General features: G+C 52.6%; 4 protein-coding genes across 4 annotated transcripts; 3 read left to right on the top strand and 1 right to left on the bottom strand.

Annotated features, from left to right (window-relative positions):
* Positions 1-3,423: 3,423 nt before the first annotated feature.
* Positions 3,424-5,251, bottom strand: AYL99_02052 (hypothetical protein; the record flags this gene model as incomplete). Its single annotated transcript, XM_018833568.1, has 3 exons — positions 3,424-3,845; positions 3,932-4,781; positions 4,874-5,251. 3 exons carry the CDS (start codon positions 5,249-5,251, stop codon positions 3,424-3,426), a joined length of 1,650 nt encoding a protein of 549 aa, XP_018696192.1.
* A 2,183-nt stretch (positions 5,252-7,434) lies between these two features.
* AYL99_02051 (hypothetical protein) lies at positions 7,435-8,453 on the top strand (the record flags this gene model as incomplete). Its single annotated transcript, XM_018833567.1, has 3 exons — positions 7,435-7,634; positions 7,689-7,768; positions 7,822-8,453. 3 exons carry the CDS (start codon positions 7,435-7,437, stop codon positions 8,451-8,453), a joined length of 912 nt encoding a protein of 303 aa, XP_018696191.1.
* Positions 8,454-9,240: 787 nt separating this feature from the next.
* Positions 9,241-11,102, top strand: AYL99_02050 (hypothetical protein; the record flags this gene model as incomplete). Its single annotated transcript, XM_018833566.1, has 2 exons — positions 9,241-11,044; positions 11,095-11,102. 2 exons carry the CDS (start codon positions 9,241-9,243, stop codon positions 11,100-11,102), a joined length of 1,812 nt encoding a protein of 603 aa, XP_018696190.1.
* A 3,367-nt stretch (positions 11,103-14,469) lies between these two features.
* AYL99_02049 (hypothetical protein) lies at positions 14,470-14,943 on the top strand (the record flags this gene model as incomplete). The annotated part of the gene is made up of 1 exon (XM_018833565.1): positions 14,470-14,943. One exon carries the CDS (start codon positions 14,470-14,472, stop codon positions 14,941-14,943), a length of 474 nt encoding a protein of 157 aa, XP_018696189.1.
* Between the last annotated feature and the right edge of the window lie 1,065 nt (positions 14,944-16,008).

Here is a 16,008-nt window from a genome sequence, read left to right as displayed (position 1 = left end):
GGTGACTCTGACTCTGAACTCACTCACCGTTGAAACCCTGGGTGGGCAGTCAGAACCAGAATGCAGCCACGCATCTGGACCCCCAACAAGGGATGGCGGGAACCAGGTAACATTGTGTGGTGTCGAATGGGAAACATTGTTTGCGGATGCCACCACGTGGAGAGGCAGGGATGGGCAAATGTGCGAGCACCAGCTTCTGACGGTGAGAGAGTTGGTGAGTGGGGAGTGCGAGAGTGACAGTCTTGGTGGTTAGTGATGGCACTTCCCTAGAGCAAAAGGACAAAAAGCCCCCAAGGGCCAAAGGGTACAAGCCAACCATTTAGCGGCGAGTTTGCTGGCCAGGGGCCCGAAAGCGAAGCAAAGCAGCAAGCCACCTCAAAGATCAAAGGGCGATCCTTAGCTAGGAGCAGCCTCCCGGGTTTCGCTAAGGCTCGTGAGTGGTTCAGCCGGTGCCCGTAAAACCGACCCCGGGTAGCCCTGGTGGCCTTTGTGGCCCTCTGACGTGCAGCCCAGCAACCTAGTAGCCTGAACGAGGGGCACCGGTGGGCATCTGTGGTTACTCGGGGGTGGCCAGGCAGATTCCACCCAAGAGTCAAGCGGTGAGCCAGTTAGTCATCCCTCCATCTGGCAAAGACGCGCTTCCCTCTCTGCTCCCTGCGCTCTAACTGCGCCCTCACTTTTTTCACCCGCCAATTCATTCTCCCACCGGTTTTTGGCTCGGTATAGCACGGATCAAAACACTTTGCCTCATTCTCGACCGCCCTTCATCTCTCACTGCTACCTATCACCCAGCATCGCCGCAAACTCGGTGTCCCAGATGAGGATGAGGAGGAGGAGGATGATGATGATGGAGTACACACTCCCTGCTCCAGCAGCCCAACTAGTGAGGCAGCCCTCGTCTGGCTGATCAGCCCTCAAACCTTCCCAGGGTCCAGCCAACTCATATCTTGTGCCCTGTCTTGGTCATACGCTTTCTCCACGGAAACCAAAGCCATCAACATATCAAGAGTTGCTTGGCTTAGTCGCTTCATTCTTTGGCTCACTCGTTGCTTTGTGTCCAGAAGGCCTTCACTCTCTGACGCCTTGCCACTCTCCTTCCTCCACGACTCTCCTTTCTTCTGAAGAGCCGCCGCAAGCCACGCACAACTCGCTCCAAAATGGCCGAATCTCGGACTCTGAGTCTCATCATCCATACGCGCAGGGTTCCGTGGCTGCTCCCGGTGCTGCTGCGGGTACCATTCTCCGCTCTGTGTCAGCCCTACTTCCTCGCTCCACTTGGTCACTAGCCCTTACTGCTCGCCCCTACCACCATCGACATCTTATTGTTGTCCGTATTGAGAATGTGTTTGGCATCCATTCCCTCATCCTCTACTTTTTCCCGTCTCGGCATCTCATGATAAGGAGCTTACCCCAGCTGTTGTCTCTGGGCGCTCGAACCGATGTACAACCAAGGGATGGTCTGCAACGTTTCCATCCAGCTCTCCAGCTCTCCAGCTCTTGCGACCAATAACTCCTGGGGTACGAAATACGGACTGACTGAATTCGGTGTGGATACGAGATCCTATACGACCTAAATAACGACATGTCAACATTGCCTAGCCTACAAGCCACGTCTCGTGTGCTTTTGTTTACTCATGTAATTGTTGCACCTTGTATCACACGAAATACTCTTCTGAGTCATTCCCCTTAGGGATCTGCACCATGCAGTAAGGGGGGACCCAGTATTGCATTTCCGCTCCGTGGATGTTATGGTTTTCAGGAGGATATTGATTGACTACGGGCCAGATGTAAATTGTTCTGGAACAATTCGCAAGCCCACCTCGTCTCGGAAAGGTAGGTACAAAGGAATTGACTTCCGTTGATTGATACTGGGAAGTTCCGGGTGCTCCTCGCTGTCTTGCTCGACAATCATTGAACATGAGACGAGATTCTTCACGGTCCAGACGCTTCTCCCACTGGGCTTGAGCTGAACCCCCAGATTTGACTATTGCCAGGGACAAGACATTTTCAGGGTCATGCTATGGGAGCTTGTCAAACTCTCTACCCAGACGCAGATGTAAACACAACCTTTACGACAAATCCCGGAAACATCATCGACTACAGCGGTGAAGGCGACATCATGATGGCCTTGTGACAGACCAATGGCACCAGCCAGAGAGAGCTCAATTGAAACCCGATCCACGCACATGAACGCCGGGTGATGAAAACGGACACCCCGTACATGCACGCCCGCAGGACATGGAAGGCGCGGCGTGACACAGTGACAACACCGATATCTGCAAGGGCAAACAACTGCTCTTGTTATCGACCCCAATCCCACTACCGCATTCTGCCTTAGTCGTTGCACAGCATGATCCTCCGTTCCTGCATCTGGCCCTCACCGCCGCCCACTCGTTTAGAGGAGTCCGCGCAGCAAGCGAAGTGAAAGACGCGCCGCGCCGTCTATTGGGTGAAAAACCTGGTCAATGTTTCAATTCCCGATTTGTTGTCCCGAAAGGAAACGAGCAGTCGAGATTGAAATCTGTATCGGCCCTGGAAAACCCAATCGACTAAGAACAACAGCAGAAACAAGGACGTGTTTACAGGCAGTCTACAACACCACGGCCCCCCAGTAACATTGCCTGGATGAACGGCCAATTGGCTGGTATACATAGTAAATCAACTACGCATCGTGGCTTGTACATGTTCTGTGTATACGAAAAGCAACATCTCCGTCACATTTGTCCGTCCGTTTGTCACGTCACGTCATGCCATTCGAGCGTCAAGACGGATTCCCTATATCCGCACGAGTTACATGTCCCTCCTCCGGTCTCGATAGTAGCATGCATGCATGCATGCCTTGGGGCCAATTACTAGCCGTTCATTCATCCGAGCGTAGGCAATAGGATACTTGTAAGGAATTGTTTTTCTCTCTCTTTTTCCTTTTTTTTTCCGGGTGATTCGACTCGGACTCTTGCAAACAGCAACGGAACAGCCTTCTTCTCTCGCTGGAAGGCAGGTGATACAAAATATATATATCCTACTTGTGCCATCTCCGAAGAGGGGGCAGTACACTACTGAATATTGCTTTTGAATGGATGTGCTTATGCTCGTGGTTGCTTTGCTACGGACCTAGGGCATTCATGTATCTCTGAGTTTCTGTGTTGCAGCTCCGATCACGTCCTCAATAACAACTTCCCCGGCATTCTTGGGGCTGAGCTATTTCACCATCTACAGTTTTTTGACGTTGCTGTGGCATAGACCCATGCAAGCCTCAGTTTGGATATCTTCAGAACCGCCGAGAACTGGCTCTCAGCAAACGTAGTTCCCTGTGTCGCCCATAAACTGGTTCCGTGGATGTACCGGCCACAACCCGCTCAGTTAGAGGGCCTGGGTTTTGGCAGCTTGTCTTGACTTGAATCTCCAGGGCACCCATGGTCCAGCCTAGTACCGTGGTGGTGGAGGAGGCGCACCGTAGTTACCTTGTGGCGGATATCCTCCCTGTGGTCCACCTTGAGGAGGCCGTCCATATCCACCCTGCGGTTGTCCATAGCCTCCCTGAGGTTGGCCGTAGCCGCCCTGCTGTGGGGGATAGCCGCCTTGACCAGGAGGACCACCATAGCCGCCTTGAGGCTGTCCATAGCCACCTCCTGGACCACCGCCGTATTGACCTGGGGGAGGACCACCATAACCACCGCCTGGAGGACCACCATAGCCACCTTGAGGAGGTCTAGCACTGGATTTCTCATCTTTGGCGTCGTAGCTTGAGTCGATACTACCGAGGAGCAGTTTGATGAGCCAGAGTTCGGGTGACAGTTGGACGGGCGGGTTGGCGCGAGACATCTCGTCGGCCTCAACTTCGTAGTCTGTAGGGGCACACGTCAGCACGAATGTTTTCCTGATACGCAAACAGATTTTCAGGTCCGCTTCCACCCTGAAGAAAAAGACCTACTGGATGTGCAATCAATGATATCACCAATCGAAGGCTCTTCATCGAGCTTGCTCAAAAACTCTCTCGCCTTCAAGTCGTTGCCCACCTGTGCAAACTGGAATGCCAGGGCTCCTTTGCCGTACCGCGGGTTGCGGGCCAATTCGCTCGACGCTGCCATGATGATCTTAGCCACGTCCGACGAGCTTTCACCCGTAGGTTGACCATCGGTGATGGTGATGATCAAGACGGGCTTGCGCAAAGTACCACGTCGGGCATTCTCAAGCACAAGCGGCCCAAGGATCTTGTTCTGTAATTCGCGGCCCATGGGCGTGAGGCCAGAGAAGCGAGTGCGCGCAATCAACTCATTCACCTGCTGCTCATTACGAATGTTGTTGCCCTGTTCAGGAGAATTCATGAAGCGGACTTGAATCCCATCGTCGTCGAAGAGGCTGGTAGCAAATGCGACGCGCGACAATATCAGCTTAAGGTCATCAATGCGCTCCCCATTTTCTTCGAATTGCATGGATCCGCTGTCATCAATGTACAAGACGACGTCGTAGAGTGCCAACTTGACAATATCCGAGGCTATTTCAGGAGAGATGCGCCATGCTGCGGCCAACTGAGCGACTTGTTGACCGGCGCGATTAGCGATCTGGTCAAGCATGGGATGCCCAGGAGGGTAAAAGTTTTGAAGTCCCTTCTCTTGAATGGTGGCTTGAAGAAGTTGCTTGTAGGCATTTACGTTGCCGACCGGAGCTAGAGAGGCGCCGCCAGGGGGGCCACCACCGTACTGCTGAGGAGGGGGACCGCCGCCATATTGCTGCGGAGGAGGACCAGGGGTAGGACCGCCCGGGTATGGAGGTTGCTGACCCTAAAGCACACAAAGCTGTTAGCTTCCCGCTTCCAAGAAAAAGGTAACATGTGTGCAAGTATGGGGAAAGAGTGCAATGCGCTGCGACGAACATAGCCGTATCCGCCAGCTGGCTGCTGCTGCTGGTATTGTTGTTGACCGTATTGATTCGGCGGGGGTTGATACTGCGACTGGTACGGTTGATAGACGGGCTGTGGTGATTGATATCCCCCCTGTTGCTGCGGCACCCCCAGTTGTTGACCATATGGCGACTGTTGCTGTTGGGGCGCTTGCCACTGCGGAGTCTGGTAGGGTTGAGGTGATGCCCCGGGTCTGGGAGGAACCGCAGGTTGATTATACGGCGATGCAGGAGGCTGTTGCGGCTGCTGAGGATATGGCGGTTGGGAGGGGTACGGTGGCTGCGGGGTTGGTGCACCAGGATATGCACCTCCCTGCTGGCCTTGTTGTGCGATGCGCGAGAACTTGCTCATATTTTGCGGCAAGGATACTTTTGGAGGTTGGCGACGGGAAGTGTCGAGGTAGAGATGAGAGGTTGAAGGAGAATAAAGTCGTTTGCAGTATTGCGGACGTAGCAACACGGGATGACGCAACCAAGGGGGGTGGATTGGAGTGGAATTGGGAAGTAGAATTTGCTGGGAATGACCGGAAACACGCTTACGGGTTGACCTGGCCGAGGAGCTCCAGCACCAGGAGCAGAAGACGGAGGACCACCTTGATATGCTTGATATTGCTGTTGGCCAGGCTAGAAAGTAACCGTAGGAGTCAGTCTTTGCTAGTCCTTACGACAAGTAAAGAGTTGACTCACGTATCCACCACCAGGAGCACCACCGGGAGGAGGAACACCACCACCAGGTGCAGGAGGACCACCGGGATAGGCAGCTTGTGCTGCGGCGAGCTTGGAAGCCAGCTATACGCGTCATCAGCCAGGACAAATCTTGTTTGATTGCAAGACAAAAGCCATATGCAAGGCGAGGCGCGAACAGGGTGATTTGGGCATGAACTGGTACAAGGAGGATTGGTATTGGTGCGGGGCAGGGCGAGGGGGAACAAGTGAGTTGAAGGAGTCGGGAAGATGGACTTACACCCATGATTGAGATGGCTGTCTATTGGGGATGAAGAGGTGAAAAGAGCAGAAATGAAAAGAGGAAGCTTGAGATGGATGTTGAGGATTCCTTTTTAAAGGAGAACCAAGATATTCACTGAGGTGTACAACTTGGTCTTTTGAGCTGATGCTTCAGCCAGTACCCAAACAAACAGGCACTGGGACCCCGTTGACAGGGAGGGGTTAGCCTGCAGCTTAGTGACAGGGCTGTGCTACAGGGGGGCCAAGCTACCTGCGAACCACCTGCAACTACGTAGTGGAGGCCTTTTTTCACCTCAGGTTGCTACCTACGACGTAGTTTCTTAGGGGCCCATAGGCGTGCCAGACGCCTCACCACCAACGCCACACAAGAAACAACCGATTGGTTCTATCCCAGCACAGCCTTGTCTTGATCAAGGGCTGCTTGCCTGCCCACCGTGAACAGATCCAAAAAGTACGAGTGATCATTCTCCATGACTATGACACAAGCAAGACCCATTCTGGTCGTGCCAGGGGGATCACAAATGAACAGTTTCTGTGACATTGATAAACACATGTTATTCAATCCTGCCACCCCTCACCCTACTCGCCTGGAGAATTGATTAGATTAGATGAAACTCTGATCCTCGCTTGACCTGCCATGCTGTCCCGCCGTCGACTTTTTGACTGCCACCCGTTTGAGCGCCCAACGCCGCCAACGACGTCGTCCCATTATCATCGCGACGTCTATATTCTAACTGTGCTGCGCACCCACGACGTCAGACCTCTTCTTTGTCACCACGTTGGATTTCGAACCTCGATCCAGTTTCCGCCACCAGTGTCTCCAATCTCTGTCCATCAGGCTGCGTTATCCGCCTTAACCGCTATCAACCAACTCTTTTTCAAATTTTATTTTAAATTCGGCCTGGGACTCCTAAGGCCCTAGACTTCCATCAAAATGCCACCTTATACACCATCTCAAAGATCATCAATAGCGCAGTTTGTCAACTTCACCCAAGCGAAGGAGAGCATAGCTGGGAGGGTACGTGAACTGGAGATTCTGGGAGTCAAATGACTGAGGGTATGGTGGCAGTTTCTTAAAGCCCACGAGTGGAACGTGGAACGAGCGATCGATTCGTAAGTTAGCCATTTCATTCTGTCACGCCGGGTTAAGAGACGCATATTGCGTTGCGGAACTTGGGATTCCTTAAAGCGGCGAATTGCCAAGTGCGAGGTTTGCACAACCTTGGTTGCAAGTTGTCCACGGTCACGGCACGGAGATGAAACGACCACTTAGGACTTGTTGGAACTGTGAATCTTGAGACCAAATCTCCTTCCCAAGTTGCCAACATGAAGGTGAACCTGCCGCAGATGAAGGCAACGCCCTGCCCTGCCAAGACTGTTGCATCATCCAAACCTTCCACCCTCAGTTGGGTACCTCAGTTGGTCACTTCCACCTGCCTAGCAGTTGGCCGAGCTTCCACTCGTGCTCTTTCCCTTCTTCTTCCAGAGAGCACCTCGTCTACTTCAGTTGACGGGTATTCCTATTTCTCTCCCTCAGCTGTGTATCGTGCATCTATCGAGCTTATCACTATGCCCCGGAAACGCAAGTCCACCGACCCACCCATGAACTCGCCTCTCGACAAAAAGTTCAAGGCTACCGCCTCTGAGGCTCGGGCAAGCCTCGAAAAAGTGGCGGCGGCTTTCACTGTAGCCTCGGCCAACAAGTCTGGGCGACCGACGGCGAGAGGCAGGAAAAGTGGCGGCAAAGCGAATCATTCCAAGGCACCAGGGTCTGTGCATGACCGTTTGCTGATCAAGAGTGACTGACACAAACTCCTCTGCAGGTTCTACCAGAGTGGATCTGCAAACAACGCTGCTCCTCCATTTCTGGCCAACCTCAACAAGCTCTTTGATCATTATCGCGGTAAGATTCTAGCTGGGTGACGCAGTGAAGGTCAACCACTAACTTCTCCCTAGACAATCCCAAAGACGCCCCAGACACGATCGGCATAGAGGGTGCTCAGAAATATCTGACCGACCTCGGAGTGGAACTAGATGAAGTCGCCCACCTGGGTATCTGTGATCTGTTGCAGTGCCCTTCCATCGGCGAATTCGAGCGCGAATCGTTCGTTTCCGGCTGGCGAAGCGTTTGCACGATCGATAAAGCATACGATACGGCGGCACGACAAGCACAATACGTCGAGGTGATCCGGAAGAAACTGTCGAACAACCCGGCCTATTTCAAACAGGTCTACCGCAATGCATTCAAGCTCGCCAAACCTGAAGGTCAACGAAGTGTTCCGGTGGACTCCGCAATCGACTTCTGGAACATGTTCTTCCGGCAAGGCAAAGGTGGGATCGAGTGGAATTCTCCCTCAACTCCGTGGCTGGACCTGTGGTGTGAATTCTACGAGTCCCAGGGCAAGAGACCGGTCAACAAAGATTTGTGGAACATGGTTGGCGAGTTGGTCATGAAGACAAAAGAGCCTGGGGGAGAGTCACTGAGTTGGTGGACAGAGGATGGCGCGTGGCCTATGGCAATCGACGACTTTGTCAACTTCGTCCGAGAGAAGAAGAAGGGAAACGGTGACAATATGGACACCAGCTGAAAAGGACCCAGCTGTATCCTCGAAGTCATGGCCCGTTTCTAATGTATGCATGAGTGATGGAACCCGAGTAAAGATGCTTATATTGCTTTGGCACTTCTGACCGAGAAGGTTAAGACTGCAATCGATAGCGAGCACATGAAGATATTGTGACATGCTATGGTGACCTGGAGCTGCTTCACATGGCTTGATATCCCGTTTGATGATCGATCCTCATGCTGGGTATACGCTCCACGTGGGCACGGAAGAATGCTTACTAAGGCCTGTGGCTCGTGCGGTGATCACTCCATTCGCTTCGCCGACTCGGCTGTCACATCAGAATTTCCACGGCTGCGTGACACTCTTCGCCTTTCTATACACTCTCTGCGTGTCTGCTTAATTCCCGTTGTTCTTCTATCTTGTTGCAAATTTGCTGCAGTGCTGAATCTTATCTACTAAGAATGCCTCGCTAGACTGTCAGTTCATTAAATGTTTTTCACTTACCCAATTTGAACCCCCATTACCATTCCTCATCCTCTCCACCTCATCTCCAGACATGCTCCCCGCTTTCGCTCAGGCTCGAGGCATTCATCCTTCTCTCGAGTCCAGGCCACTGTGATCTCATATAATCATACAGAGAGTCCAGCTGCCGTCGACAACATCCAACCCGGCTATCTGCGCTATGCCTGGTGCAAGTTTGTAACACCTGACTTTGTCCAGACCGACCCCCATCACCCGAACCCTTGGGCGAAGTCTGCCCCTATGTCTGCGTAGCCTCACCGTCCGATTTGGGACACGCAATGCACAGAAGATGCCTTTACCTTCGAGGGAGGTCCTGACCCTCCGTTTGATTTTCGACTGTGATGGAGACGAAGAGGAAGAACAGGATGAAATTCTCAAAGATCCCTCAGATCCCTCTCCGCTGCTGCGCCTGCCCGTTGAGCTTCGCCTCAAGATCCTCCGCTACCTCCTGCGCATAGATCGCAACCGCAAGGCCCATACTCGCCGCCCGCCGCAGCACAGCATCTCCGAACTGCTCTACTTGAATCCGAGGCGTATTCTCGAGGCCGCACCCTTCAAACACAAGGGAAATCAAGAGATCAATGGAAGTCCGCCGGTCATAACTAGCTGCCACCTGCACCCCGCCATTCTGAAGACATGTAAACAGCTGTACTTGGAGGGCAAGACAGTGTTGTACATGGAGAACAAGGTGGTTGGTCTACAGTCGGGCATCAGAGGGCTCGGTGCGAAGCTGAGGAACTACGGCATCCCAGTCTTTGGGCCCTTCCCGTCGTCCAGGCTGATTAGCGTCCCATATGATCCGTCGCAGCCTTACGAGTCCAGATTTGACCCCGTCATGCTGTTCAGTGGTGGCAACACCAAGCCGGATGCTCCCTTCTATATTTGCAGCTACAAGGACTCGGCGGATTTCATGCATGCTCTTTGGATCATGGTCAAATGTCCTTTTGCGCGGGGCATGGGATACAACCTGTCACTATCGGCAGAGACACGATATTGTTATCGAACTGACAGTTTTGTAAAATTTGCTGTGTTGCCATGGCTGCATACCCACATCAACTCGATCAGCATTCATAGTCCTGCCCCAGAGACGATAGCAGAAGGCAAGACACAAGTAACATCTGACTCGTGCAACAGCCGAGTCACGGGTCTTCGTGACGAGCTTGCGAAACATGTCCTCGCCAACAAAAACGAGCCCAACCTCCACACCTACAAAGCCATCTGTGCGTATCTTGAGCAGGTGCTGCTACAAGGCGAGATTTGCGTTGATCAAGGGAATTTTGTCAGTGGCGAGCTACTTTTCGAGCGGGTGTGTTATGAGGCTTCCAGCATTGTACGCACCAGAACAAGCAAACTGGTGGATGTGTCTTCGAAGAGCAAGGATGGCATCAATCGCGTGTGCAAGCTGATTGCCGTCAGTGCGTACAGGCTGTGTGAGCTTCGCAGCGGCGCTTTAGCACGGCTCATATCCAAAAGACTGCAGAGTTTACCGGCAAAAGGAACGGCTGCTCCTGAGCTCATACGCTGTGACAACTATCAACCCCCCGAGATTTCAAATCACGAAGATGGTCAATCTCTGGACGATTCTGCGTCGGCTACCCACGAAGACACCTCATCCATCGCATCAACCTCCGAGGCGCGAACGAGCATCGGTAGCGAAAGCGGCAAGATGCCTGAGGACATCTCCACAGGCCATCAACCTGAACAAACACAGACAACAACGACAGTCTCAACCCCATCACCGACATGTATCATTCCAAGAACGACTCGTCTTGAGCCGCAACTGGCCCGCGACCTTGCCCTTACCAGCGGTCTTCTGGCACTACGTCTGCCATGTGCGTCGCCTGTGCCGGAATGGAATATTCGTCTAGACATAATGCTTCTGCGGCTTTTTGCTGAGAGGAATGACACGACCAACGCCGTTTGGAGCATTCGTCGTATTCATAATAATGGCACGGCCGAATTACAGGGTATGAAACAGAAAAACAAGACGGGCGACAAGAAGTGGCAGGCCTTAAGCGACTTGGTGCAAGATTTGGCACAGCAGCTGCTGCCGTGTGCTGTCAGAGGTTCCTTCTTCGACACGGCAGAAAAATGTCAGCACGTTGTTTCGTTGTTGTGGGGAGAACGATTGATTCCGAAGAAGGGTTTTAATGGGTTAATCTGGACATTCAGATGGGCTGGATAAAGAGAACGGCATATGCACGAAGCAAAGCATGGGATGGTCAGATGCAAATTCACATCACTGGCCGCTATGCTTTCGATTTATTGTGTTTTCCAGGCACGGCGCTGGGATAGTGGCTCCCGATGGAACGAGCGAATGGGATTCTTCTTTACATGATGATTGGCAATGAATGAATGTGACAGTGACATGATGATGATGAATACGAAGCCGACTGTCTAAACCTTTTCCATGAGTGTGTCTTTGACTGGCTGGGGAGCATGGTGTTGGCAGGGGTTAGTGATTAGTCGACGGAAGATGTGGCTTGCCTCGTACTCTCTTGAGCAAAAAACCTATTCTGCCCAGCTTGCTACATGTATGTGATTTCTATTATTTAGCCACAGCGATGAATCACGAGCACCAGTCAGCCAAATTAGCCCTCATGCTTCGTCCCACCGCCAGAGAAAGTGATTACACACAGGCTATGTAAGATACCCTGGAGCTGCTGGATAGCTCACAATCTGACCTTCTGGAGGGTCCTATGCTACTTCCATGTCACTTTCTCCGGTGAGATGAGCCTAGTCAGTGGGAGGGGAGGAGCTGAATTTAAGATTTTCCCCCATCAGGAAGCCGCCTTCCGACTGGGCGCAACCCCCTCTATACGAGGTTCTGCGGGAAGCCTCTTTTAACACGATTCCGGGATCCACCATGCTCGCGCTGATTCGCTAGCCTTGTGTGAGCTGCCACTACCTTTTATCTTGATTTTCCCTTCGTTCCTGCCGCTTGTCTTTTCCAAAACAAAAGTGTGTTGTACACGTCGGTGTAAAGATGTGTACAGTAGAGTGATGAGTTGGCGTTAACGTAATGCGACAGTCATACTGACAACGGAGGCCAGTCCCTGGGGCGAGCACTAAGGCCCTGGTGCACTCGGCTGCATAGCAGGGGGTGTGTTCTTCCTCCACTACCAAATCCGGAGTATCATCAGCATTGCCAAGTATCAGAATGTCTCCGGACATCGTTTACGACCTCGTTTTCGTATACCCTCGTTTTCGCGTAATCTTCGGCAGAATCTAACCACACCAAACCTTTATGTAGGTTATTTCTGCTAGCCACACAATGATATATTGAATAAATCTTGAAAATTGACCCCGTCGCCGCCTGTTTTATATAGCTTACCTTGGTGGTTGTGATCGTCTTTCTCAGCTCAATGACCAGGAACCTTTAGCCTCACCTCCCTGGCGTGCTAGACAAGGCTGACAGGACCACCTTCGCTGTCCGCTTGAGAACGCTGTTAATGCTCTTTCGCTTAGTCGTTCCGATGGCTCAGGCACTACAGAGGCATTCTCGGACTCCGGATCCCATAGAAATACTAGGTAGGAAGAAGTGGAAGATGTACCAAAGAGACCTCCGCCATCGAGATCGACTGGACGAACATAACTAGCACTACGAACGGTAGATCGGCCACGGCCGCGCCGTAGGCTTTCGCCTAAGGACTCTCCTGAATTGTGACGCGATCTGCCACCATCGACAGCGCCTCCTGCCATTAGCAGTGGCAGTGGCAGTGGCAGAGGTAGGCGAGTCTGTCGACAGACTACTAGGCTGGTGGAATCGAAGTAACAAGGCTTCCGACCTCAGCTGAAATAAACACTAAGGTTGGCTATACGAAACAGGCAGCGGCGAGGTGAAATAGACGGCATAGAGGTCGATTTTATACTAATAGATAGATTCCATCTTAGAGAGAATCCATTCCCACACAAATCTGGTGTGGTTAGATTCTGCCGAAGATTACGCGAAAACGAGGGTATACGAAAACGAGATCGAAAACGACGTTCGGAGACATTCCCTCAAGTAATATTACACGAAGCGGTTACGGAATAGGTCTAAAGTGGTGTTTGTTTGACGGAACTCTGCCGGCTCCACATAAAGCAAGGGCACTTTGTTTCATGAATTCTCTTCGACGATAGGGATCCCATGCTCTAACTCGTCCTTAGCCCGGTATGGATCCCTGTTGGCAAATGGCCGCAAGCCTGCCTCACGTGTCCGGGGTCGGTACTACACACCTCTTGCTTTCAACATCGTCATGGTCGAAGGGGACGGTATCGATCGTCCGTGTTAGAGGGAGGCTATCTCTGACTACTGCCGGGGGTGAGACCACGTTTCTGTTACGGGGACCCGAAAAGCAAGTTGCGGGCTGCGTTCCAAAAACCAGACTCAGTCCTCCTGCGCGGATGAACCGTTCTGTCTGCGACAGGACGGGTGTTCAGTCCTCATGAGCGAGTGCGCGAAAGATTGAGGACGACAAGTGGTGCAAAACGCATACAATCCACGATCCGACCTCGCCCAAATCACTGGCCACTAACCACTACTATTTCAAGCACCATCTCGGAAGCTCGGTGTGGATTCGAAAGTTCTTGAGAATGACCATACATCATCTCCAGTCCGCCGGGCACCGCCAACCACCACCGACTTGTGCAGGGTTGAAATACATAAGGAAACGGCATGGGCAGGAGTGGGCCTGATGGGGCCCATCTGAAGTCTCGAACTCTCTTCTATGCTACCAGTTGGGGGCCACGTCTATGCCTCTGAAGCCAGCAATCCTCTGCATTCACGAACGCACCATGCCCTGTTACTAAGGCACAATGCTGAACATTAGGCAGTGTGTCAAGCCATTGGTCGACACGCTTTCTTGCCTGTCCGACGAATCGGTCGTCTCTGCTCCGGCCACAATCTCACCCAATGCGCCAGGGCCTTTTTACACTGTATAGCTGAGATGCTACACTACTCTCACTGTCTCGTATTCCTGTCCATCAGGGTCGTTGCTGACCCCGACCGAAGACTTTGTGGGGGTCAGTCAGCAACCATGGAAGACAGCGACGCCCGTGCTGCCTACCCCCCTGCTGGCGCATGGCGCATAAGTACACGAATATCCCAACACGGGTGGACCAGATACCAGAATGACCGCTGGGGTCCTGCAGAATCAGCGAGATATCATCCGTTCCTCCCTGGGGCTGGGCTGCTTAGTGATGGCTCAGGCCTGAATTGTATGTCATAACCCCTTCGTGCAAGGGATGAGCTTTTTTTATACGGCCAGTAAGCTATTCCCGCAGGTACGCATAACGTGAGTATACTATTTCCATTATGGCTGAGCGGAAGCATCTCGCCATCCAGACACTGGTGGGGCATCGCCTGCTTCAGGGGGTCAGGCGAACAGACAAAGTATAAGACGGACGAAATCCCAGGTGCATCGGACAGAAGGCAATAATCTTCCTCCCATCAATCCTCCCCAGAACGAACTCCAGTCTTCGCAAGCCACTCCGACAGAACTTGAAACCCGAGCGAGCGCCTTCCTGAAGCAACAAAATGGCTGAGACCGCCGAGACGTTTGACCCATCCCAGTTCGAAAGCGAGATACAGGCCGTATCCCAGGACATCAACACGATGATCGACATCACGCAGTACGAGAGTATGATCGAGTTCTTCCAACGACTCTCCGGCTCGGGGGCCGACGTCTCGCACGACCAGAACCTCGAGCAGGGCATGGAAGACCTGCACGCGGCGGTGAGCAGCATTCAGACCGCGGGCAACTCGGCGGGTGGCGGGGTCTGGAGTGATCCCCTGGTCACCAGCTGCGTCCACCAGCTGCGGAGCGAGGGAAAATGCCTGAACATCTTCGTGTTTCTGGACCAGATGCACAACGACGGGGTCGATTTCTCCTTCGACCAGCAGCTGCAGTTTACCATGAACAATGTCGCCGTGCAACTCGAGGGCGTCACCACCGTAAGCGACCTCCAACCTCCTGAGTGGATACAGCGGCTTCCGCTTCCAGCTCCCTAACCAGTCGGTGTACAGACGGAACATTACAGCTGACCTTCTCCATTCACCCCCCGAAAGAGCTCAGAAGTGGTTCCAGGTCTGTTGCAAAACGTGAGTGGAAAGACAAGTCTCTATGACCCTGTGTGCGTGAAGAGATGAGGAAAGCTGACAAGATTTGAACAGGCGGTGGACAAGAATGCTCTATTCAACTAGCTCTGGCAAAAGGGATGTTCCCAACCCGAATACTGAGGGCAAAGACACTGGGTGCTTTCTTTTTTGTTCACCAGGATAAAATATGTGCAGGAGTACCGATGTAGTTTTGGGGGGAAAGGTATACCGGAGTGGTCTGGCATGGTTGCTCTTTTCTCCTCTGCTTTTCACTTTTGGCGACTTGTGCGTCAGTGAGACAAATGACAAATCCTTTCAAACCCGACCTGGGAGTTAGGCGAGTCCGTTCTGCCTGTATTTCAAACCATGTCCCTTTTCCATTTCCTGATCTCTGGATGTTGATGGACGAGAAAGTGGCGTCTGCACCCGCCTCCCCTTCTTCCCCCGAGCGGGCCTAAGCTACGACGTATTGTCGCGTTACCGAAAAATGTTTGTATACACAGAGAGATTCGACAGATCGCCGACGCCGATTTCGGATCAATAGGGAATACCCTACCACGCACCTTGGAGTTCTGTGGCAGGCTCAGTGATCCAGTGTTCCGCTTGATTGCCAGCGGTTTAAGGCATCCTGGAGCGGTATACCCATGCGCATGTTGTCACGAGGGAGACACGCCTGGATACTGTATGTTATGTTTTGGGTCTAGTATGATCAAATATGAGAGTGAGCGCCCCATATCGGCGATATGCTCACCTCACTCCAATGCCGGCCCGTAGTCAATTTCGACACCGTAATTCACGGGAGAAGGGGGTCCTTTTGATTGAGCTAATAAGCAATCGATGCTTACTCTCTACCGAGTACTCGGCGGTCGAACAAAAAACCTCCCGACTGCGACATGGTCAGCCCCGGTTCGAGGACGAGTTTTGCTTATTCGAGGGTTGGCTTGGGTAGGGGCTTTTCGCTCCCTCCCTACCTACGTA

This window comes from Fonsecaea erecta (genome assembly GCF_001651985.1).
Source record: "Fonsecaea erecta strain CBS 125763 chromosome Unknown Scaff2, whole genome shotgun sequence".
Taxonomy (NCBI): Eukaryota; Fungi; Ascomycota; class Eurotiomycetes; order Chaetothyriales; family Herpotrichiellaceae; genus Fonsecaea; species Fonsecaea erecta.
Note: the sequence above shows the minus strand (reverse complement) of the source record. Positions and strands in the feature narration are given on the sequence as shown.